Here is a 26141-nt window from a genome sequence, read left to right on the forward strand (position 1 = left end):
ATTCACTTATCATCTAGGTGGCCTGTTGGGAAACACACTTAATTGACACTATTTGCACTGAACTACTGAAGGAGCAGCGGCATAGATTGCCTTTAAAACTCTCTTAGTGGCACATTTATAATTATGGAAACACAGACACAGATGCTCTGGGTGATATGATGGCATCAGAAGGCTCTTAATTTAATGCAGGCACATCATTTGTCCTATGGGAGCTTCCTCCTAATATAGGAGCTTATTGCAGATTTAGTTAGATCCTAATTTCGGTCATCACTTACATAAAGGACAAGCCAGAATTGCTATTACACGAAATGCACTGTAGGACATCTCTCAAGGTTTTGACTCTTTTTTAGTTTACAACTCAAGGTCTTAAAATTATCATATTGTTGTAGGAGTTATACATTGGAGTGCAATTTCTTCTATGTGCTAAAATTGTAGACATTGTATTTAATAAATATATTTGTATTGCTATAAACACTATAAACAGGGACTATGGCTGTACTTTCCACAATAATAATAGTTGGAACTCTTTCCATCCAGTGGGCCATTTGTTGCCCTAAATTGCTCCCAAGACAAGGCCATTTGGTTCACTCATGTATGGTCTACTACAAATGGTGTATTGTCAGAGGCTTGGAGACTTGTCATGGTTTGGTTATCTTAGCGAAGAGAATACCACAGCTGTCTACGATATAAATGAGGCCATGGCTCTGAATTGAAATAGATCTTCGCAAGCTTTGGGGTCATTACTTCAAGTTAGATGGAAGAAAGGTGAGTTTGACTTAAAGTCGTATCTCAGCAGACAATGTAAGGTCATGGCAGTTGTGCTAATGTTGCGGCAACATGGTCATATCACGATTCCTGAAAGTGTTCTGCTCTGTTTGATAATTTAGTTGAATAGGAAAAAAATCTAAATAATAAAATGTGTATAGAATGTAGCAGAAAAAGATAAAATTAGTCATTAGGACATACATGATACAATGATATAGCTATTCTAAGACAATGCAACTTTTGCAGAAGTTGATGGAGTAGTGGAATAAATGAAAAAGGCACGTGGGAAAAAACCATCATGTCCAAACTGACTGGTAAATAGCTAGCACCGTTATGAAAAATCTTCAACAAAGTGTACAGAAACATGTTTTTTTTATATATTAACCAATCCAAAACTTTATATTTTGGCTGAGAATTTTAATTTCAGTGTGTGAAAATACAAAAAGGCTTCGAAAAGTATCATTGTCACTGTTTTTCCTCTTTGTATTATTATCTGCCACTGTCAAACGGGATGGATTTGACCTGACAGGCTCACAAACCACAAAAACAGAAGAGAGACGAGTATCAACCAGGGAGCTGACAAAAATCAAATGGCTTCAACAACTGCACAGATAAACTGTTAGGCACCAGAAGCCTGTGTTTCTGGGTAATTCCAAATATTGGATTATTGTACTTTCGTGATATTTTCTCGTCATTTTTGTCACCTCAAAGAGCCACTTGGCACTATGATGCAGTCTCTTAACAAATCCCAAATCCAATCTAACTTTTTTCAGAAAGAAAAACAGTTCAGAGGCAAAACTACAGTGTAAATAAATGACTTATTTTTTTAATCCTAGCAGTTACTGGGAGGATATTTTTCACTGAAATGCCTCATGTTTCAGTCACACTAAAGTACAAACAGGATAGCAACCGATTTGTGATGAGGTAAATAAGAAATCGGTGGTTGTCCAGTGATTACATTGACCTTTTTCTGTCATGAGCTGGGTCGTGTGACCCAGTGTTTGAGTTTTATGTATTTTTGTATCCATGTTTGATCTAGTTAATTTCTAGGTGGCTATTTAGTCCTTTATTTCTTAGTTGTTTCTGTCATCTCCCCCTGTAATCAGTCTCCCTGATTCGTTTGTCTACCTGTCATGTTTCATGTCTGTGTGGTTATGTTAAGTCCATGTCATGATTTATCTTCATGTCTCTGGGTTTCCTGTTTTATTTTGAAAGAGTTTGGTGTTCTTTGTTCACCTTATTTAGGTTTAGTCTCCCCTGTGCTGTAATTATGTTTCATTCTAGTCAGCTATTTCCTCATGTGTCTCCACTTCCCCTGATCACCTCATGTGTGTATTTAGTCCTCAGTCTTACTGTGTTCAGTGTCGCGTCGTCTGTGTTCTCACCTCCATGTTTTCACGGTCAGTCTTTGCAGTGATCATCATAGTCTCTGAGTCTTCTTAGTTTGTCACAGTATTAGTTTTCCCAGTTTAGTCATAGTCTAGTTTAGTCACGCTATCCCTGCTTTGTTTGTACACTTTGTCTTCAGCCATAATAAAGGCTCGCTTTCTGTTAAGTTCACTCCCGTCTACTCACTTGTGTACGCACCTGGGTCCATTACACACACCACCGCGCGGCCTGTCTCCGCAGACTGTGACATTTTCACATGGGGTAACCAATTGCAAGTAGCAAGGCGATTGTACAGGACATCTGGTGGAAGGCAACCCGTCTCCAAACAGTCGTAACTCTGAAACTGCAATCACTCCCTTACAAATACATGAAGGTTTGTAAATAACTCTTATATAAAACCAAATTTCCTCAAATGTGAGGCCATCTGTCCAAGCTAAAACTGTGGGGCTGCAATGGGCCAGTCAAGGTGCACACTTGAACCCAATTAAAACACTGTGGTAAGACCTTCAGAGAGCTGTGCACAAAAGAACACCCTTAAATTTCAATGAATTGAAGCCAAAATGAGACTGATTAAGTCAGAAAATGATTCCTTCAAGTCATTGCTGCTAAATCTGGATCTATAAGCTATTAATTCACAGGTTTACTAGTTTTTCACAGGACTGCAAAACTGCAAAAACATTCCTGTTCCCACGACTGGATATCATGAATGTAAACAAGAATACACAAGCGCCTCTCTACAATGAATTGCCTTGATAACAGTCTGGATTGTATCTTTCTTTTCACGTACAGTATATCATACAGTGTTACTGCCATTAAGTGTGACATTTGCACAAGCAGGCCCTCAGCATAACAATCAACTATATTACAAAGTAGCTCCTTCTCCCTCTCCATCTGTCTGACAGTTCAATTTCCTGTGCAAAGCTTTAATTTGGAGCATCCTCTCTGCGCTATATCGGGGTTTTCGATCTTACAAGGTCATCCTTGCATAGAGAAGAAAGGGCTATTGTGCAGATGTTCATATGAAATGTGATTTTTTTTTTATGTTACCCTTATGCCACTGCACCTCTTGAGCAAAACAAAGCTTATCTGTGGGGTAGGAAGGGGGTGGGGAGGGGGGGCACTTTAATCTTATGGATGTGTTCTCGTAAAAAGAGCCAGCGGGCATCTAGTTTTGACAGCTGCTGCTTAGAGCTAACAGAGCGGTTACAAAACACACTTTCACAAAACATAATGAAAAAGTACCGAACACGCTGAAAACGCTGTCCACTCGACCACTTCTTATCCACTGAGGCGGTGGCACAGTGCAGAAAAGGAGGTCAAGTGTTGCACTTCTAAGGCAAATCTAGTATAATAAAATCTATACTGCTCAACCACAGAAGCTGGTAAAGACACACACACAAACACACACTAGTGGTGTTTTATTGATTAAGGAATACCCTTAAAGTAATTGGCTAAAGTCAATCTAGCCAGATAAACTGTTTTCTTGCTTCATTAAAGGGAACCACAACTTCTGCTTCAGTCATTCAGAGAAACTTATTGACCCCTCCCACACACACACACACACACACACAAGCACACACTACCACCCTGTGACATTTTGATACAAGACCCATGGATCTGAAATATAAATAATTGTGTTCGTTGCCCTTTACACTGTACAAGAATTAAGTTTGGTTTTGCCTGCAAGTCCCTGTAAACGCATTTAGTCTCCGACAGGATGGATGAACATGACTTAGAGCTCGATACGCAGTAAATCCTTCAGAAGTGTGATGAGTAGGAACTAAGCATGTCTCGTGCAAGATGATTCATATCAAAAACACTCGGGCATCATGATAACCAGATTATCATTTAATCCTGACTGCAGATTTATATTTCTTATAATTACATAGTATCAGTTGCGTTAGTGGCAGCACTAGATTCCCATTCATTTGCACAGCCAGCACGGTGAGTGCTTGAGTTCGATTACAGCGACCTTCGTATCCACTCTTGTTTATGTAGAGTTCCATTACTGCTGCATAGTACATCATCTACCTTTGGAAGTAGCATCGGATTAAAAAGAAAAGGTACTGGATCATTTTCAGCAAACTAGTGCTGCATCACATTAATGCTAATGGGGAAAAAAAATTGATAAGAGTAATAAAAAAGAGGAGTTTGCCTCTGTAAAGGATTACCAAAGCCACGCGTGAGGTCTCAAGTTGATTTTCATGCTTTACAGATTTGGAATGGAAATCAATGGTTATCCTCAAGGTGAGAAACATACATTCAATAATTTAAACGGCTCTGATTTGGCGGGGAAAAATCAAAGATATGGAATTTGTGTTAATAGTGGACCAGCTGGTGCAATCCTAGCGTAGATACGGTAACGCACGCAATCTATGTGAAAACATTCATCGTGCGTGCGTAACAGCACCAGCTAACGTTATTCCGTTGCACAACCATCCCAAAAGTGCATGAAATGAGGTTTTGAGTCTTCTTTATGTGCATTATTATTTTTATATAACTCTGAAAGCCTCTCATCTACACATCAGCTACAGTGCAATATAACTGCATGTAAGCATGAGGAAGTTTGTCCTTTTGTAGCAGATTACAGGGCGCTCTCCCAACTAGTGACAAATAGGATTTGTAGTGAAAGATAATCCACGGGGATATTTTCTTTTGCTCACTGTCCAACTGCGGTAAATAGTTTAACGCTGGCATACTGCCTCGAAATTAGTTTTATTCAAGACTTGGAAATAAAACTAAATCCCGATTTAATCACATCCTTCTGATCATATTCAAACATGAAAAAAGGCTAATTATGTAATTATGTTTTGCTGGAAGATAATGTCACCACAAAAAGTCACAGTTAAACCTGAGCTGACTGATAAAAACCGTGGAAAATAAATGTTTGGTACAACAGAGAGTAATATTCAGTTAGGGCATTTTTTCAGAGATTAACCAAAAGTATATTAACATCTAAATAATACCTCTAATTTAATGAGGTAAAATTACAAAGTCAGCACTTTCCGTCACTTTTTCCTTCTTTCTTGTTTCACTGTGAGCTAAATGCTGCTCCTGCTGTTCAGTGTTGGGAAGGTTACTTTTAAAATATATTCCATTACAGAATACATGCCCCAAAATGTATTCTGTAACGTATTCCGTTACGTTACTCAATGAGAGTAACATATTCTGAATACTTTGGATTACTTAATATATTATTATGCTGTTTACAACTACATGAATGTACTATTGTGTTTTATTACTGTTACTGAAGGTCCGCGGCTCCGAACCGTAGTAAAGTGACCTCTGACTAATACGTCGGTTAGTGTCGGGCTCGTAGCCGAAAACTAGCTTTACTTTGTTGTCTGGGGCAACTTTGCTTGCGAGAGACAGAGAGAGGCATTGAAAGGCTGCTCCAACGGAACTTATTGTTTTTGGAGAAAAACACAAACATGTATATATGTATAGTCGAGTCTTAATAGCTTACTTACAACTGGGCTCGTCAGGCTCTCTTCTTGGCTGCAGTGGTTATTATTATATTTACATGCTTCCAGCTCCCGTTTTTGCTCGATGACAGCTAGTACTTTTACTTTATCTCCCTCCCTCGCTCACAGACCTATAACGTGTATGGCAGTCCATTCTCCCTGCAGCACGGACTACACTGCCTATGATGCTACATTCTTTAGAGCTATACCGGTAGCATTCTCCCTATTAGCTTAGCACAACAACAACAAAAAGGCCTCTCTCACCCAGGAAACAGCAGAGGGAGAGAGCGTCACCCTGTAACCATGGCAACCGTAACGCTGCCACCTGGAACAACAGAACGTAGCTGTCAAACAAAACCCAAACAGTCCTGACCCTCCACAATATGAAACAGGAAAGTACCACCGTGTAATCCATTTATTTCAACAAAGTAACTGTATTCTAAATACCACCTTTTTAAACGGTAACTGTAACGGAATACAGTTACTCATATTTTGTATTTTAAATACGTAACGGCGGTACATGTATTCCGTTACTCCCCAACACTGCTGCTGTTACAGTGGCCACATAGGTGGGGGTCTTTCACCATAAATTGTGTCAGCGGCATCACTAAAAGCATAAACAGCAGCAGTTCTTTTTTTTGCCTGTCCCGTTTGGCTCTTTTGCCATCAGAATTATCGTCTAAAGGCGAAGAAAGATGCCCAACGGATTTACTTTACCAAATAGACCATCCCAGCCTTGCCATAATGGTCTATTTGATTCACCTTTTATTGTTTATTTTATTTTTTATTTTCACTTGCTAAATATGGGACAGACTTGAATGAGGAAAAGAAACGGGAGAAATAAAGAGGGAAAGAAAAACAGCAGAGAATAGGGACGGGGATAAAGGGCAAAAAAAACAAAAAACAACAAAATAAGCAGACAAAAAATACATATATCAATCACATTCAAACATGAAAAAAGGCTAAGAAAACAAGCAGAAGAAAAAGAGAGCAACATAATAAACAACATCACGATGATATATGGGAATATAACAGTAAATACTAAATGTTAAACATTATTGTGCAGCACGTAAGATCAACAGCGCATAGTGTGCTTTGAGGTAGGAGCCAAAAAGGGTGCAGTTTGTGTGTGTGAGCACCCGTGTGTACACCTGTGAGCATGGACGCGCTTGTTTTTAAAAGGTTCCTACATGTAATGATCTGCTAGAGGGTGTGGGCAGCCACAGCCCTGTCCTCCAGGGCATGAAGCAGGTATGGAGGAGATCAAGACTCGAGACATCCAGAGGACCCCAGAACACAAGAGACCAAGGAAGACCAACAGAGGGGCAGCCGCGCCACTATCCCAGAAAGAGCTGAGGAGAGTCCCAGATGAGGGGTCACTCAGCAGCCGCGGAGCAGAAGCCAGGGGGGTTGCAGTGACGTGCCCATGAGCTCCGCCGACAGCCAGCTGCGCCAGAGTGACCGAGCCCCAGGCCAAGAGGCAGAGGGCACCCCACCCATAAGCAGCCACCAAGGAGTGAGCCGGTGTGTGCCTGGACGCCCATCCCCGGACACAAAGACCCACCAACGCACCAATGTCTGAGGGCGTCTGCCACTGGAAGAGGAAGTGGTGGGGGGAGATAGGCCTCCATACCTTGGAGGGCCTGAGATGTCCCCAGAGAGGTGGCGTCTGATACCCGACCTGACATATGGACACAGACATACAGGCACACACAGATACAAACATCCATTCCCACCCTCATGCTCTCATATGCAATTACTCAACACTCACCCAACGTGGAGACAGACATCACACTCCCCAAGCGTACTCTAAGCCCCGGGTCTAGGTACCCTTGCCCCTGGAGGGGGAAACTGCACCCAGACCCAGGTGGCGTTACCCTTTTCCCTGGGGTGGGGAGATGCAGACCGCCCCGACTCCGCAGCAGCAGGGAGGCCCCACACACCAGACTCCAGTCAGACGGCCAACTTCTCCTCCTAGCCCCCCCGCTCCAGCAGGTCGCAGAGAACGGGGGTGTGAGAAGACTCCAAACCTCCCTCCACCCGCTCATATGTAGTGTTGATGCATGTGTGTTCTAAGGTGTCAAGGTGGTAACAGCGGCAGTTCTGACAAGAAACACTGATCAAGAAACAACATTAAACACGACACAAAGGGGACTTAATACTGCTGAAAAACCTGTGTCCTCTCCGCCATATTTATATCTGGATCAGCTCTGTTGTTTCACATTAGCAGCTGCGTCTCACTCAAGTAGACAGCCAAACATTCATCAGTGACCCAGCGCGTCAGCTGAATGTAAAATGCCAGCTGAGTTATTTTAAGTCCAAATGAGAGACTGATATTCATTGTTTGGTTTCGTCGCCAGCACTTTCACTGCATATTTCTCTATGATTACCAAAATACAGCATAGCCCTGTATGCGAACACGGACACCTCACAGTGTGAAGATGAGTGAGGTTTGTGTTAATGAAACATCTGAACGTTAACTAGATGTTAACACCAAGCAGGCTTTGATTGCATGCTTGCTGCCTCTTTGCAACATTGCACTCGTGTAGTAGTGAGCTATTACATCTGTAGTATAGCAATGTACCTAAATACTGCACTGACTGGCTTTTTAAGAGTAGGATAATTGCATTTTTGTAGCAGATCCAATGCAAACATATATTTGCACTGTCAAGTACATTCACTCTAAATATACCTGGACTTTACAGCAATTGACTCACCATCCTCTCTTAGAGAGCCATTGATTGAAATTAAGCCAATCCAAAAAGGAAAAAAGAAAAGCAGAAGCAGCCAATTAGTCTTGAATTCTTAGTTCAACGTCTGAAATCAAACTGCTTAATCACTGCACAAATCCTCTGACTCCCTGCAATCGTCTTCTATTGTGCAGAATGCAATTGCAGATTTAAACTAAAATACTTCCCTGTTAGGCTGTGAAAACAGAGTCTGTTGCACTGTTACCTTAATCATAAAATGCAATTAGAGTTGAATAAAATTACACCTGTGTTATAAGAATGTGTAACCATTTATTAAAAAGAAAACCAAACAAACCTAAAAGCATAACAGAGTCAAATGTTAAGTGATATGAAATCAGGAAATTCCTGTTTTTGTGCAGCTTTCATCTTTTAGAATTCAGAGTTCACCTTCGCTCATCCAAGAAATGCAGACTGAACCAGGTTGCCCGGCGACCGGATTAGAAAACATGGCACTTTACAACTTCATCATTTGTATCTAACTGCGTGCCACTATTTGCTAGCATCCATGATATACCACGGTGTTGGTATTAGCATCGAGCCATATCCAGCCCCTGTGATGAAAGCAGATGTGTGCACATTAGTGAGAGCATCCCTTTAGGAGATCTCATTAAATTGCTGGATCGCAGCAGTATCCAATCAACAGTATCCACAGAGAATCCAGAGGAATATTTTGTAGCATTCTAGCTGGGGCTGCAAATAATAGTTTGGGTGGGATTTTTCATTTCTTTTTACATTTATTTATTTATTCATTCATTTTTGGCTCTAAAATGTTTCCATGCCAGTGATTAGTACATTGAAACACAGACCTCCAACAGCAGATTGCCTTATCTGGGCTCTCAATAGCATATTTTCCAGGAACACTGATGATTATCAAGCTAGGTCAAGAGATTAATGGATCTGTAAGATTATTTAAGCCACACATGGCCTTCTTGTTGGCTAACATCAGGAAACTCTCCGCTTTCTTCTTTCCCTTTCGGCTAAAGATAGAAAACAATAAAGGAAAATATCTGCAGTGTGGACATGGCTGTATGTTCAAAGGTTTTAAAATGCTGGTGGTGCATCTGGGACCGGCCACCTAGCCTGCCGTGACACTATCGCCACATTCAATCTACAGTATGCTGATTCTATCATAATAAAGAAAATTGGCTCAGCCCCTAAGGAGAAGGGCCCTAATAGAAAATAATTCTGCCCTTGAAACACTCAGGGCCATGCTTTGATTAGATGATGCTATCTTTTGTTTAGACTTGAGCATCTGGGGCAGGACCATGTGTTCATATATTTAATTAAAATACCATTGGCTGCACTGACAAAGGGTACTTATCTCATCAAAGTGTTCACCCTGGATTTTTTCTCTTAATTCAAAAGATTATCTTTGTTGATTGGCCATAGAGGTGGGATGGATGGATGGAGGCGGGAGAGGGGGAGGGGATGCGGGTGTGCGATGATGAGTATGGAACCCATTGGCTCTTCAGAGCACTGGCTTGTCTGTTATCCACCTTGACTGCAAGCCAGACCTCATCACAGAATGCCATCTGGCTCGGAGACAGAACTATTTTACCTTTATCACCGGATTTTTTTATCATTCATCTAGGAGGTGCAGGAGAGCATAATTACACTGTCATTATCGCTGTCACAACCTTGCGGCAACAAAATTTGTAATACTGACCCACCAAAAATTATAACAAGCCCCCGCTTCTACCGACGCACTGTCAAAGTACAACGGGGGCCAAGCAGGTTTCAGATCCATTACTAAGTGATTATATCAGTTTTTCAAAATTAATAATCTGGTCTTTCAAATGACAGAAAACTGTAATAATATTTTCATTTTGCAGAGTACACTGATTTGCAGCTTTTATTGATCTGATGCCATCTCAGCCTCACAGAAGCTAAAATGTGCTTTCAAAAAAATTAAATTGACTGTATTGGAGTATATTCCATATTAAAAAATATCATTTGAAAAATATATTTAAAACATAAAACGTTATATTGAAGTGTTTAGTTTTAAATACAAATAATTAGTGGGTAGATTATGTTTACCAGTATATGCCTATGCTACTGCATTGTTTGGCGAACGGATATACTGAACCACATTGTGAAAAGTAAAAAATAGAAGTAGCAGATTGTTTATATAAATGAATGGAAGATAATTATGCTGCTGATTGCTTGTTTATAAGCTGCAAAATGTATTTGCACCTATGTATGTTTAAGAGACCACACCATTGCTGCTTTGTCTATAACATAAATGCACTACAACACTCCTATTAAGTGCATAATTAAAAATGTATACACAATTGTTCAGCTCAATAAACACCCATATAGTAAAAGAACTATAGAATAACTTCATTGTCATTGAGGTTAAGGTTTACTTGTACCTGTAAATTAAATTCACCTGAAAAAAAAGCAGAAAGATGATATGCTGCGGGGGAAAGTGGGGGCTATTTCACATTGATATTCCATTGGCATAAATACATTTACACAGTTATTTATCAGACGTTAAACTTCTAATCTTATTCTTTCAGCTGCTGCCCTATTCACATCGCATTCTCACATATCATCACAGCAGATGGATCTACATAATTGATTTGGCACATATTTTTATAGCAGATGCTCTTCCTGACATTCATCTGATAAATTAGATGTTACTGTTGTCAAATTACAATACTTTTTGCCTTCACTCACCTCTTCACTCCCTATTTGTTCATACACCACTTTGCATTTAGTCATTAGTTAGTATGAAACGCTGGCTTTCTTCCATGGTGTGTTCTTTTGTCCCGTCACCCTCTCCACACCCCCAAACGGTCGTCCTCCTCCCTGAGCCTGGTTCTGCAGGAGGTTTCTTCCTGTTAAACGGGAGTTTTCTCTTCCCACTATCGTCAAGTTTTTGCTCATTATTGGATCGTCTGATCGTTGGGGTTTTCTCTCTGTTATTGTAGGGTTTTTTACCTTACAGAGCAAAGTGAGGTGACTGATGTTGTAAAAAATGAATAACTGTCCCAGGGGTTTGTGGCTCTTCCTGGTCTCAAATGAATGAAAAATGATGCTAATCACTACACTGTGGAGCCATTAAATCTTAACAGTAAACTTGACTTCATCAGTTAACGTGCTGTAAAACTGACGCCAAAAACACTGCTATTTGCAGATATCAAGAATGAGTATTCAGTATTTGCTAAATTAGATGTTACTGTTGTGAAATTAAAAGGATATGGTTATTTTCTAAAGTGTTCTAGGTGAACAAATGCTACAAATCTAGTCTAATGGTATGTGGTTGCTTGGCGGCATGATGATGTCATATTATCTGATACAGATGAGAACCTTCAGAACCCTAAGATGCACCTGTGTGGCAGTTTTGGTCGGTCAACTTGTGATTGCGTGGGTGGAGTTTGCGGACAAGGAGTATAATCATGTCTGCAGTGTTGGGAAGGTTACTTTTAAAATGTATTCCATTACAGAATACAGAATACATGCCCTAAAATGTATTCTGTAACGTATTCCGTTACATTACTCAATGAGAGTAACGTATTCTGAATACTTTGGATTACTTAATATATTATCATGCTGTTTACAACTACATGAATGTACTATTGCTGTGATTTATTACTGTAACTGAAGGTCCGCGGCTCCGAACCTTAGTAAAGGGACCTCTGGCTAAAACAGTGGGTTCTGTTTCGGCTTGTAGCTAAAAAATAGCTTTACTTTGTTGTCAACTTTGCTTGCGAGAGACAGAGAGAGGCGTTGAAAGGCTGCTCCAACGGAACTGTTTTTGGAGGAAAACACGAACACGGTGTACAGTCGAGTCTTAATAGCTTACTTACAACTGGGCTCGTCAGGCACTCTTCTTGGCTGCAGTGGTTATTATTATATTTACATGCTTCCAGCTCCCGTTTTTGGATGACAGCTAGTACTTTTCCTTTTTCTCCCTCCCTCGCTCACAGACACATAACGTGTATGGCAGTCCATTCTCACTGCAGCACGGACTACACTGCCTATAATGCTACATTCTTTAGAGCTATACCTGTAGCATTGTGCCTGTTAGCTTAGCACAACAACAAAAAGGCCTCTCTCACCCAGGAAACACGCAGAGAGAGAGCGTCACCCTGTAACTATGGCAACCGTAACGCTGCCGCCTGGAACAACAGAACGTAGCTGTCAAACAAAACCCAAACAGGCCTGACCCACGACAATATGAAACAGGGAAGTACCGCCGTGTAATCCATTTATTTCAACAAAGTAACTGTATTCTAAATACCACCTTTTTAAACGGTAACTGTAACGGAATACAGTTACTCATATTTTGTATTTTAAATACGTAACGGCGGTACATGTATTCCGTTACTCCCCAACACTGCATGTCTGCATACAGTCCATTTATTAATCCCAGCTCTAACTGTACAGTACGTAATCTAAAACACTATAATAATAAAGCGCTATCTGTGTCCAGTTCAGTTATCCAAGGTCAACGTGTTCAACTCACGGCCAGCCTGAGTGTAAACAGCACTGCAGCTGAACTGAACTAAAAGCTTTCAGACCACTGAGACCATACCTAGAATTAAGTAAAACGACATCATGCTGCAGTAGTCATCTCGGTTATGTATAGCACACTCATCCCGCGACCTGAAGTAACACTTCAAAAAAATTCCCAGGGCAGCCATTACCGCTTTCCAGGCTTCGCGTGCTTCTCCTCCTGTGGCCTGCGCACCGCAAATGATCTTCCAAATGAACTCACAGAGGATTCTCGTGAATGTCACGTAACCTGTTTGCCCGTGGCATGAGGGGCCTGTTTGCTTCTCCCGGGCGAGTAAGTGTTGTGATACAGTCAGGCGTTTAAGAGGTACAAGAGGTTTTGCTGCTTATCCCTTCAGTCGTAAAGCCAGGCTATGATGGGACACGATGAAGTGTATTTATGAGTGAACAAAAGTCAGTAAAGCTACTGGGAGTGACTTTAAGATATGGAACAATGCACAAGGGCATACGGACATGCAAAGATGACGCCGTGTGATTTATGAAAACATGCGCAGGATACACAAAAAAATAAAAATAACAGAAACACACTTTGAAGCGACTAAAGCACCCCTGCAAAAGGTTGCTGTAGCAGATCTAATGCTAATTAACACCATGACTCAACCTCCTCTATGACAGTGAACTGAATATCTTCACTGCTGGTTCCACAAAGCTGACACTTAATGATGTCGCCTTGGTCCCTGGGAAATTGTGATAGAAAATTTTAACTACTTTCTAGCACATTACAGACATTTAAAACTGCTGCTAGCCAGCTTCCAGTGTTTACATTTAATTATAGCAACTGTAGCCAGAATTTTAACGTGACCTTAAAACAACACTTAGAAGGAGGCAGAGGGAGAAACAAGAGAGTTCATTCATGTCACTGAGCCAGAAAGCTGACCTTGTTCACTTCATCTGTGCCAATACCCTATCCCTAACCCCAACTCTGACCCGTGTCACTCAGAATATTTAATTCTGGTTTTGATGTTAAATTGTTCTCCGAAGTCTTTGCAGTCATGGAACAAGGAAAAAAAACTCAGTCAGTTTTACTTTTCTCCAAAATAGGGTCACCACCTATGTTCACAACCAAGGGGTTAATTGCCATAACTCCTTAACTCCATCACTATTTGTGGAAAAATGTCTGAATTTTTGTTTTGAATCTGAATACGATTCTGGCTCATATGTCAGTAATCACAATATTATCACAAACAGATTGAATTAATTGCCACTTTGACCCCATTCAGCTGCAGACTGATAGCAGGCTGATAGCAGGCAGCGAAAGTGCAAGCCCCATTGCAAACGGTCACAATAATTTTGGTCCTGCCATGGTCTCCAACCACTGTTTTCCCCAGTGTTATTGTAGCATAAAATACAATGATTGTCACTCTTTCAAATCTTTGCTTTCTTGGTTGCTATGGTGATTTCTGGCTTGGTTCAGACGGGAAAGAAAATTCAGTTGAAATATATTACTTACAAATTTGTGCACTCTCACACAAAAGAACTTGACCATTTATGTCCATGAACATGAAAAACCGGCTGCCTTTTTGTGACTCTTTCACATGTTGTTATGAGACCTGGTTGCTCAGTAATCTCCTGTTTCACTAAAGCATACACCTTGCCCAAATTAGTTTTCAAACATGTAAGTTTTTCATATGTGCTGTGACAGCCATGTGCTAAAACACTATTCTGTGTAGGTTAGCTAGTTTTATGGCTAAAAATAAGCTAGGTTAGCTTAGCCCAATGTACTAGGTTAGCTTGTTTATAACCCTTGTGTTGTCCTTGGGATTCCCATACACTTGTTTGCCATACACCTAGTGGTCATTTTTGACCCAAGGATAGGATTGCCAACCGTCCCTTAAAAAACGGAATCGTCCCGTATTTAGAAACAAAAGTACACGTCCCGTATTGAGCTGAAAAGGGACGCACTTTGTCCCGTAATACAGTGAGAATCAAAACTATTCTATAAGTTTTAATGTAATTAACGCTTTGTTTGAAAACATAATTCCCAGCCCCGCTCCTGCTTTGTGATGAGCTGACAGCACACTTATGACAATTGGAGTATGACAATTCAGATTACCGCTCATCTCATTGGTTGAGGAAAGGTCGCTTGCGGAGAAAATACTGGAAGACAACAGATGACCACAACAAAAAGCATGGCCAACAGGGAAACAAACGCCGACACTGCGGTGCAAGTCTCAGACGACAGTACACCTGAAGCTGGGCAAACACTGTGCGATTTTCAAACTGCACGATTGGCTCGCATGGGTTATAAGTTCGTAGGTCACGATGCAGGGTCTCACACTATACCGCCCGATGCTCTGATGCGACCTGAGTCACACTGTGCCTCCATAAAATGAAGGTTATAACAGAAATTCTGTCGCTCGCTCTCCCTCTCTGTCTTTCACTCACACAGACACGCACCACCATCAACTTTGCTAAATTGCTAATGAAAAACATGATCAGGCGGCTGTGATTGAGCAGCAATGTAAATCCAACTATTTTCACGGTTGTTGTGGTCGTGATAATTTGGTGATGCCACATCGAAAAGGCTCGGATGAGCTTTCCAAAGTTCTACAAGTTGTGCCTCCATCGCTTGTGTCAGATCACACGCTGCACAGCCGTGCTGCTCCGTCTTTTTCACCGACGTTTACGTGTTTGCGCGTGAGCAGTGTGAGCGGCTGCGGTGACACCCTCACGAGCGATTGATGATCGGGAGCTGGTCGGAACAAGTGGGTTTACAAACGGGAGCAAAAGCTGAAATAATGCCTCTACTGAAGCCAATTGCACTAAATGCACTAAATGTACACTGTTACAAGAATATTTTTCTTTCTATTGTTTTCTATTAATTTATATAATTTTAAGTTAAGCAGGACAGAGTTCTTTTAAAGAAAGATTTACTTTTATTCTCAAAAGTTAAGTATGACAGGCTTCTGTTTAAGAAAGAGACCTGTTTTATTGTGTTAATGTTGTCATTTTGAGCTAAAAATAAATGCCTAAATGATTTTTGTTTCCCATGTGTTGAAGTCAAATGGTTAAAAAAATAATTCCACACACAAAAAAAGAGCTAAAAAATTCACCACACTGGGAAGGGTGAAGACAACTGGGTCGCCCGGCCCTGGCCACGAGGTGTCCCTTATTTATTTCTCAGGGAGTTGGCAACCCTACCCAAGGACAACAAGCTAGGTTAGCTTGTTTTTAGCCACAATTTAGGATCTCCATCTCTTTTTTCTCTCTAAACAGCGGGATAGACGATGAAGTTACATCCTGCAAAACAATATTAAAAATAAACCAGCAGAAAACTCATAATGTGATAAACTCTTTTTCTTTTGGAGTCGAGCTCAACAGAAGCAGGTGGGCAGGATGGCAAATTAAAACTTGCTAGCAGCATTTATGCTACTATCATCTCCAAAGATTTCATATTCATTACTTAATGATATTAAGCCATTCAGCCTGTTTAGTTCAATTACAAATTAAGAGAGAAAAAAGACCGGTAATATTTCTAACACTTCCCAAGGTAATCTTTCTTCCCTTGAACAACTGTTCTGCTTATTCCCTTCTTCTAAAATGACTTGCAACACTGATAAGAGCTCATCCTAAACAAAAACTAACATTTGAAAATTAAAATAAACATAGTAATTTGGTAGAAAGCATTATGTTCATGTGAGGATAATTAATCAAGGTGTTTTAAACTTGGTTGTGTGGATTGAAGACCACAATCCCTTTCCCCTATTGCTAATAAAAATCCCCAAAATTTGCAGTACATTGGGCCACCAAGGGCCAGAAGCTGAGACGTTCCAAACACCCTATTTTAAATCAATGTGGGCTGCTAAAAAAAAGAAGAAGAAGAAGAAGAAGTAGCTTATTCTATTTTATGTGCTGAGGCTGTCAGGTCGTCCCAATACACATAGCTGTAGATGACATTGATTCACCTTTCATTTGGAATTCTGCCAGGCATTCAGCCATTGATTTTTCAATAGTAGGCAAGATATGAAATGTGCCATTTTATATTATCACATCTCAGCTACTCACATGCTGCTGTTCACACGGCATGCAGGTGTTTCTACCCCCCCTACACACACAAGCAAACATCCACGCAGGCTTGTGTCCTCGCTCACAGACGTGAACTCACACATACACGGCTGCTTGTAATGACACAACACGAACCGCCAGACAACGGTTTTCCAATACCATCTCCTCGACCAGACGCCTCACAAATGGACACTTGTCCTTATCAGTGCAGCCACACTGTTTCTGCTCTACCTTTCCTTCCTCAGTTAATACTGGTTTAAAAGATGTGGAACGAAAAGTAGACCACACAAAGCAAAAAAGGTACACTTAAACGTATTCTTCGTTTTTCTAACATTAACCATGAGAGAGGCCAAAACTGGGAGATTTAATATACTGTATGCAGCTAAATGAAGAAATGAGGATATAGGCTACTGATTTGCATTTGCTGAAATTCATTTATGCTAACAATAAAATAAATCAGCTATGGATGAAGCGATTAGGAGAACTGGAACGTTGGTAAGAGCTGGAGGAGGAGGTTGACGTCAGCAACAAGGATACCTCTAATCACATGGACTGTCCAATGAAACATCCCCTGGAGGTTAAAAGATGTGTACATGTGTCAGTACATGTATGTTTTCAGCCTCTTTTAACCTGTGAAACACAAAAATGATAACAGCACGTATGTATCATTTAATCTCAATTTAAAAGTAATTTAAAAACTGTGCGGTGCTTTCAAAAGAAACTTTAAGCACTTACAGTGTTCCTGTAGAAGCTCCAAAGTGCCCTATTTTAAGAGCTGTGAGCACATGTCAACACTTATTTTGTAGTTAGGGAGGTAAGCAGAAAACCTTTAGCAATTAAAGATTTCAATCTAAGGTCTGATGGCCTAGCCGGCAAAATCAATATACATTTGTGGCAGGCAGAAAATATTCTCACTTGGGTAAACAGTGTTAACAAAGCATAATGTTGGGCTTCAAAACAAAAATCGAAAGAAACCTCTATCTCTGCATGTGTCACTAAACATCTGTGGGCACGAGTGTCTCAAGCCAGTGGGAACAAGCCACTGCTAATTCCACAGTGCATTTTGTGCCATGTGAGCACGTCCCTGGTCAGCATCAGGGCTCGTTTATAAAGTGGGTAGGGGCCTGGAGTCACATCTTCAGCACATTTCATGAACTGCGAGGGGACTGCAAATGCCAGTCAATGTCACGCGGCGGTGATGTCCAGAGCACTTTCGGTCATATTTCCAAGTAAAGAGAGCCATGCTTAAGCATACGGGCTTGCAAAAGTGCTAGAGCTGAAGCCCCCTTCATCCTTTATCTTGCGACCCGAGATCCTGGCTGTAATAAGAGGAGCGCCACATCTTTGGCAATTTCTCACGATGACTCAGCCATCCATCACAGTTCCTCTGTGAAAATAGGGTGAACTCCCCCCACAGTCTCCCTGCAACAGCTTCTTTACATGCAGGACAGAGTAAAATATAATAAGCACACATGGTGAGACAGAAATAAGCCTTGGTCTGTTTATCACATGGTAATTTAATGAGTTCATTACCCCAGTGGGAATGTCTTCAGCTCCAAAAAGTTGCATGTGAAGAATCTGTTAATAACTGTAGTTATACAATCTTTAGGTTTGGTTTAATCAATTATTCTACAGAATCTGCAAATGATCTAAGTCTTAATTTAATGTTCACAAAGTCACCTGTCTGTTTGTAAATAGTCCAGTGAAAGAATATGAATGTGCATTAAGTTTTACTTTCAATATGAACATTCAATCAAATGCCTCTTTATAATGAAAAATGAAACTTTAATCATTTTCAGCATCTGCTGCTGGATGCAGCTGTTGTCTCCTTGTTTTTACCCTTTACTTTTCCAACACACTGATTGGTTTAGCTAACCGCCGCAACCAACTGAGCCACATAAAATTGTAGGCATCCACAAACCAGCCCTGCCAAGAGAGCTGAATTAAATAAGAGATAAAAGGATGTTGTACATTTACTGCAACAAGCTAATATTTTTTAGTTCAGTGCAGTTTTATTTCTTTATATAGCACCAATTCACAAAAAAGTCACCTTAAGTAGCTTTATATTGTATGGTAAACACCCTACAGTAATATAGAAAAAACCTCACCAATCAAACGACCTTCTATGAGTAAGCATGTGGCAACAGCGGGAAGGAAAAACTCCCTTTTAACAGGAAGAAACCTCCAGCAGAACCAGGCTCAGGGAGGAGCAGCCACCACCAGTTCGGGATGAGGGGAGTAAGACAGGACAAAAGACTAATGGTTACTATTGATTATATGGAGAATAGTGTATAAATACATGGAGACTGAAAATAAGTGAGTGAATTAAAAAACAACAACAACAGTCACATCAGTGGATCATGGGAAGCCCCCAGCAGCCTAGGCCTATTGCAGTGTAACTAAGGAAGGATTCAGGGTCACGTGATCCAGTCCTAACTATAAGCTTTTTCAAAATCTTTTAAGCATAACCTTAAAAATAGAGAGGTTGTCTATCTGCCTCTCCAAACTGGGAGCTGGTTCCCCAGAAGAGGAGCCTGAAAGCTGAAGTCTCTACCTCCCATTCTGCTTTTAAATATCCTAGGAAGCATGCTATGAGGGCTTTAGTATAAGATGGGGCCTGATTATTCAAGACCTTGTATGTGAGGAGAAAGAATTTTAATTAGACTCTGGATTCAACAGACAGCCAATGAAGAAAAACCAATATAGGAGAGGTTTGCTCTCTCTTTATTATCCCTGTCAGTGCTCTCGCTGCAGCATTTTGGATCAACTGAAGGCTTTTCAAGGCGTTAATGATGAATACCGAATAACAGCAGTCCAACCTAGAAATAGTAAATTCAGCCTTAATTGTCAGGATCACTCTGAGACAGGATGTTTTTACATATATACATACGAAAACATTTGTTTATGTTAGCTAACAAGCTAAGTGTCAAAAACTGATAAGCCGACAGTGCACGGGAGATGCATGTTTCTGAATAGTTTATCCCCAGCGAGGTCAATAATCGCTCCATGGCCTTAAAACATCCCACTCTCCCTGATGTTGTAGCTAAAAATCTGATCGATATCAAAGCATCATTCAGTTCTTTGACACACTCTGACAGGTTTCAGTTTCCTCTTGTGGTATGTTTTTATCGGATGCTAACATTTGTTGGTTTTGTCACACGAAACAAGCTGCAAGCACACCACCTATACACAAGCAGCACACACAGAGCCATTAACATCCATTAGGAGTTGTGTTTTAGGCCAGCTAATGTAAGTCCAATATCTACTTATAGTTGTTAACCGAATCTCGAGGGTATGTGTGGCTTTTTAGCAACTAATGGCTCTGCTGCTTTCAAAAGCTAGTTCTTAACTCTTGGTGTGCTGTTTGCTGCAGCACAGCAGAGTTTTTCTGAAGAAGACGATGACCAAAACTGCAGAGCTGGGTAATAATCCTCTAAATGAGTCACTATGAGCAACACCATTTTCACTACACCCAATCATCTGATCTGATAAGCAAAGGAACGGCTGTATGTTTGTTTGCCCATCACTTTACCTAACAAGTATTTCTTCACACTTGGAGTGTGTGTATTGCTGAGGACCCAAGGAAAGCACTGTCGTCATCCTGGTGTTTTGAAACCAGATGTGACAAGCCAGAGATGGAAATCTCTGAGAAGGGACACATATAGCAACTTGTCAACTGGATTTTAGGTCCTCCCTAAAGAATCCCCTACTTTACTTTAATTTTATATACCTTTTAAAATACCTGAAGCTAACAATATAGATCATGAACTCAAGTAAGTGTCCATTGCGTCCATCTTCTCATAGACATCCATAAAACCAGACTTCTGTTTTTAAATAAGATGAAACATCCCCTGCTAGCCATCAGTAAGAATACATCTCCGTATTGGCTTCACTTTTCAGACACTCGAAGGCTACAGTCATACTCTGAAAGCCATCTCTGACTAGAGGGGGAAACAGTAGGTCCCACAATATGCAACTGCAAGCTCAAACTGAAGAAAATGATTTCAGAATGTTAAAAATCTGAGATTTCATTGCACCAGACGACCATTTTTGATTTTTTTTTTTTGTTATAAAGCTAGTGTTAGCTACATGTTAGCAAATAAATGTGACTCATAGGCCTAAAAAGATGCACATTTCCTTGCTGAAGTCTAAATCGAGCATCCAAATAGGGAAGAAAGATGATTTAGGTGACTTGTTGTTGGTGGCAGACGGGCTGGTCTGGGAATTTCAGAAACTGCTGATCGTCAGGGATTTTTTCCACACAACCTACTTTAGAGCACAGAGAAAAGTCCGAAAAAGAGAAATTATCCAGTGAAAAAAACATTTTAATCCCAGTGATCAGAGGAGACTGGCCAGACTGCTTTGAGCGGAGAGAAAGACAGTAACTCAAGTAACCACATGTTAGAACCAAGGTATGCAGAGGAGCATTTCTGAAAGCACAAAAACATCGAACCCTGAAGCAGATTAGCTACAGCTGCAGAAGACCGCAGTGTCTGCCTCTCCTATCAGTTAAGACGAGGAAAAAGAGGCTACAATTCACACAAGCTCACCAAAATTAACGATGCCTGGTCTGAAGAGTCCCGGAGTCAGAATTTGGTGTAAACAGCATGAAAGCATGGACCCATCCTGCTACGTATCAGTGTTTCAGGTTGTTGGTGGTGTAACGGTGTGGGGGATAGTTTCTCTGCACTTTGGGCTCCAAAGTATCAGCTGAGATTTATTCAAATGCCACATTTGACTGTTGCCATGTCCATGCCTTTTTGAACACAGTGTACCTATAGCTGCTTGATGGCTGCTTCCAGCAGGATAACACACCATGTCAAATAATCTTAAACTGGTTTCATGAACAAAACAATGAGTTCCTTGTACTCCAATGGAATAGAACATCTTTGGGATGTGTTGAAATGAAAGACTGGTGTGATGGATGTTCGGCAAACATATCTGCAGCAACTGTGTGATGCTATTGTGTCAATATGGGCAAAAACTCTGAGAAAGGTTTCTAGCAGCTTGCTGAATCTGTGGCATGAAGAATTAAGGCAGCACTGAAGGCAAAAAGGGGGTTTGAATCGATAAAAGCAAGGTGTACCTATCAAAGTGAGTGCATGAGTCATCAACGCACATGTAAGCATCCTGCCATTACCTAATGTCCTACTGCCTCAGTATCCACCTTTATCTCATTAAATGCTCAGACTTAATTGTGCTTTGTCTCTATGCTCTATGTGTGATCTCACAGATGTCACTCTGCTCTATGATCTCATAATAATGCCACAAGTTCAGGTAAGAGTTGCTTAACCTTTCAAATCAAATATAAAACAAGCTAAGGTTGACTAGACGGTCATTAAGGGTTTTAGCCTTTTTGTTTCTTTTTTAATACAAAAAAGCTCTTAGTAAAGTCCACCCAACAAATCCTGTCCAATATGTGTATAAACATCGATGTTTCAGTTGCTACTGTTACTCAGAGGTAAGGCTGCTCACTTGTTTTCAAGCGGTCTGCGGTCCACTTTACTCTCACAACTCCAGCGCAGCTTATCAATATCACATCAAGCACACCGTATCTGTAAAGAATCCATTGGTTGCAACAGCAATGATATTGAAATATTTATTACAGCTTATGAAACCACTGCTTCTATTATAAAGCAGACCAGAGCATACAGAGCACATCCACTGTTGCCGGGGCCAAAACTGACTTGGCACTAAAATGGACAGAGGGCTAATGACGAATACGAACTCAGAAGTAAGAAAAGACTCGATCGTTCCGTTATTTGGAGGTCTTCGGCTGTTATCCATACAAAAGTGTCCCGGGACTCAGACAAAACACCAGCACGTTTGTCATAGCTACATGATAAATCTTAATCAGTAATTTATTTGTTGGCAAACAAGTTTCACTGTTACAACAAATATTAGTTATGAGGTCATTCAACTCGGAAACCAATACAAAAAAAAAGAATAAATAAGAAGCCATAATTATAGCCAATAAGAAAAACTTCTTTTTGCTGCTAAACTTGCTCCCATCCTTTATTACTGTTTATTTAACAAATAAATAAATAGATTTTCTCCTTGAGGAAGAAAAAGAAAAACACTTCCAGTTTTTCTCACTTCAAAAGCTCTTTCTTTAATAAGTAAAACAGCCATCTTTCTTTTTTTTTTTTTGCACAAGTGTCTAGTGCTCATCAAGGTTCAATTTGTTCTGTTTCTGAGAAGCACAAGCGTTTTCTGAATGCCAATATAGATGCAGGATGCACTATAAACTTTCTGAGGGACACCTCCTGATTAAATTGGACTGATTCTGTCTCCTTGACAATCTGTGAATCAGAGCTCTGCTATCTACACAGTAAAAAAAAAAGAAAAGGAAAGAGAAAACGAACCAGGCGAAAATAATAATTAAAAAAAAAAAACCAGACCTGAAAAAGAAAGGTGAATACGGTTCACGAAAATGCGGCACGATAAGTGTGTTCTTGTGGTATTTTTTGTGTGATTTTGCTCCTATTTCGATGGTCATTTCTCAGAAAGTGATAAAAGAGAAAGGAAAAAAAAAAAACAGACTGGTACCAAAAGCCCAGAAGGGCCAGCACAAGAGAACAAAATTGCTCCTAATCACTACATTTACAGAGACAAAAGGGTTCGCTTGGAACGGGAAAAAAAGCATACTATCATGTGCAATGCTAGTTATCTGTACAGTTACATAGAAATATCTCGCAATTCTCTTATTAGTTTTTTTCTCCCTCTTTTAACAACTGGAATTACAGTAAAATCAAAGAAAGAAACAAAAACAAACAAACAACAACAAAAAAAAAAGAACAGTTATGCTTAAAAGCATACAATCAATAATTCCTTTATGGTAACTGTCCAAAATGTATCTGTGTGTGCGTATATGTGTGGTTTTTGTCTTTTTTTTCATTGAAGGGACACTTCAGCAAACAAAATGTGCTGCAACTCACCAAAGAGGAAGAAAATCTCTCAAAAAGTCAATATAGATACAGAAGTATAATAAAATAGTCTTTTTTTTGTTTTTTGTTTCATTTTAATTCTGGTGAAGTCTTCAGTTTCAGACTTTAGGGGTATGCAGTTCCTGTAGACTGTCAACACTATATCTCTGAGACCTAAAAATCCTGTGTGAGTAATTGTCTCTTTTCACAACGAGACAAAACACGGCAAACCACACAGGGTTTGGGAGGGGGCGGGGATGGGGTGGATGTGGTGTTGTGGGGTGTTCGGTGTGTGGGTTGGGGGGCGACAAGTGGAGGAGAGGGGGCACAACATCAACCTTCTGCAGTGTCTAACTAAATAGAGTCACATATTAACTGCCGACGACGCCCCCCACCACCGCATTCGTAGCAATTATTATCCTGCTTATGGTCGGTAACAGCGAGGGTACAGTTCCTTCCTCCGCCTCAATCTTCGGGACACAGAATAAAGAGAATAAAGGCTACCACTTCCAACGACTGATGGACCAAGGGCACACGGGGGAAGAGTAGAGGACTGTGAGAATACAATGGGCACGGGTGGGAGGGGGTTCGGGCCTATAGGCTGGTGACTAGGTGCGAGGGCTCCTGCTGGGCCTCTTCTGGAGATAGATCCTCTCTGTTGGGGGGAACAATGAAGCCATCGCTACTGCCCCGCCCTAGCTGGTAGTAGGAATGCAGCTGATGGAGGTGGTTACGTGAGCCCAAGTTGGGCATGCTTTTGTAGTAAACGTCGTCCGAGCTGGCCTCCGGGCTCTTGGCGTCGCCGCCCTCCTTGGAGCCGTCTGCCGATTCTCCGGACACGTCGGGCAGGCCGGGCAGCATGGGCATGCTGGTGTAGAGGGAGTCTCTCTGGTGGCTGTGGCTGGGCGACGAGCCTTCGTCCTCGGTGTGCTCATTGGTGAGTAAAGGGAAGAAGCTTTCGCTGTTCTCCTGGGGGATCCTCCTTCGAGACGAGGAGGAAGCGCTGGCGGACGAGAAGGGGTGGTGAGGCAGCGGCAGGGGTGGGGGTGCCGACTGGTGGAGGTGATTGTGAAGGTTGTCCACCGCCTGCAGGGATGGGGGCGGCCTCTGCGGCAACAGCGGGGCGTTCGACTCCTCGCGTATCAACTCCAAACCGAGGCCTTCGTCGTGGTGGGGGACAAAGGTGGAATGGTCATCAAGGCCCAGCGCGACATTCATGCCCATCCCTACGCCCAAGCCCATCCCGTAGCCGCCGTCCTTGCCGCCATTGCTAACATTATTGACCAGCTTATTCATGAGGTTCCGATTCTGCTCGCTTGAGCGCTCGTGGGAATTGTTGAGGTAGGAGGGGATGTAATTGGAGGTGAGCTCTTTTAGGATCTTCTTTTCCAGGGTCGTCTCCTTGTGGTTATAGCCCCGATCAATGATCTGGACGCAGTCACTCATGTACTCAGCGCTGGCAATGCTATAACTGTTGCCATGGTTACCATTCAGTGGTAGAGTATCCATGACACTTGTATCCCGGGCATTGTTCAGGATTCCCTCTGGAATGACAAAGATGAGTAGGGATATAGTAGCTGAATGAGAACAGTGAACTCTTGTGAGACATAAATGCTGTTTTTATCAGCAGCCATCAAATCACCAACCCTCCCAGTTTTATGAAATGCACTCGGACGTAAAGGCCTGGATTAGCATTTTTAATTAAAGCACACAGTTTACAGTAAAATCCTATGAGCTCACACTTACCTTTTTTAAAAACTGTATTTAATACCAAGACTTACTTCATTTTCATTTTCATTTTCATGAAAATTAACAATTAAATGATGGCAGTGATGAAGACATTGATGCATGTGCGATACCAGACAGCACCAAACTTCGAGCACGGCACAAAAGCACAAAACGCGTGCAGGCAGAGACAACGGACACATCGAAGCCATGCAATTAACTCTTAAAAGTGAAACACAAACCGGAACACCAGTTGTAGAATTTGGATCCCAACCATATTGTCCCATGTGAGCATTTAGAAACAACATTGTAAAAATGCATAGGCGGGGTGGGTATATATGTTTTATCAATGTGAACATAACTGATACTTCAAAGTAAAGCCACACTGGAAGGAAGGAGGCTTTCTGTTCTTTCTGTTGCATGGACATGAAGCTTTCATAGCTTTATCAGTTAGCCAAGTCCACGCTATCAACATCAAAGCATATATTTGAAGATAATTCAAACTACCTCAGACAAGGCCATCCAGCTCGTTAAAGTGTCAAGCTCGCAGTCTGACCTCTTGAAAATTTGACAAGATGCACGTCTCAGACTTCTAA

At 41.1% G+C, this 26141-nt stretch overlaps 1 protein-coding gene across 9 annotated transcripts in view; it reads right to left on the reverse strand.

Annotated features, from left to right (window-relative positions):
* Nucleotides 1-22505: 22505 nt before the first annotated feature.
* LOC102783746 (adhesion G protein-coupled receptor L3) overlaps nucleotides 22506-26141 on the reverse strand; it is a 257526-nt gene continuing 253890 nt past the window's right edge. For 7 of the 9 annotated variants that reach the window (XM_087837411.1, XM_087837393.1, XM_087837405.1 and 4 more), the window contains one exon: nucleotides 22506-25364. In XM_087837411.1, coding sequence (XP_087693537.1) covers nucleotides 24415-25364 — 950 coding nt within the window. In that variant the 3' untranslated portion in view covers nucleotides 22506-24414. The remainder of the gene's footprint in view (nucleotides 25365-26141) is intronic. The other 2 variants (XM_087837416.1, XM_087837415.1) reach the window with 1 other exon arrangement.

The sequence above is a fragment of the Neolamprologus brichardi genome, chromosome 3, assembly GCF_056152115.1.
Source record: "Neolamprologus brichardi isolate AB-2024 chromosome 3, ASM5615211v1, whole genome shotgun sequence".
Taxonomy (NCBI): domain Eukaryota; kingdom Metazoa; phylum Chordata; class Actinopteri; order Cichliformes; family Cichlidae; genus Neolamprologus; species Neolamprologus brichardi.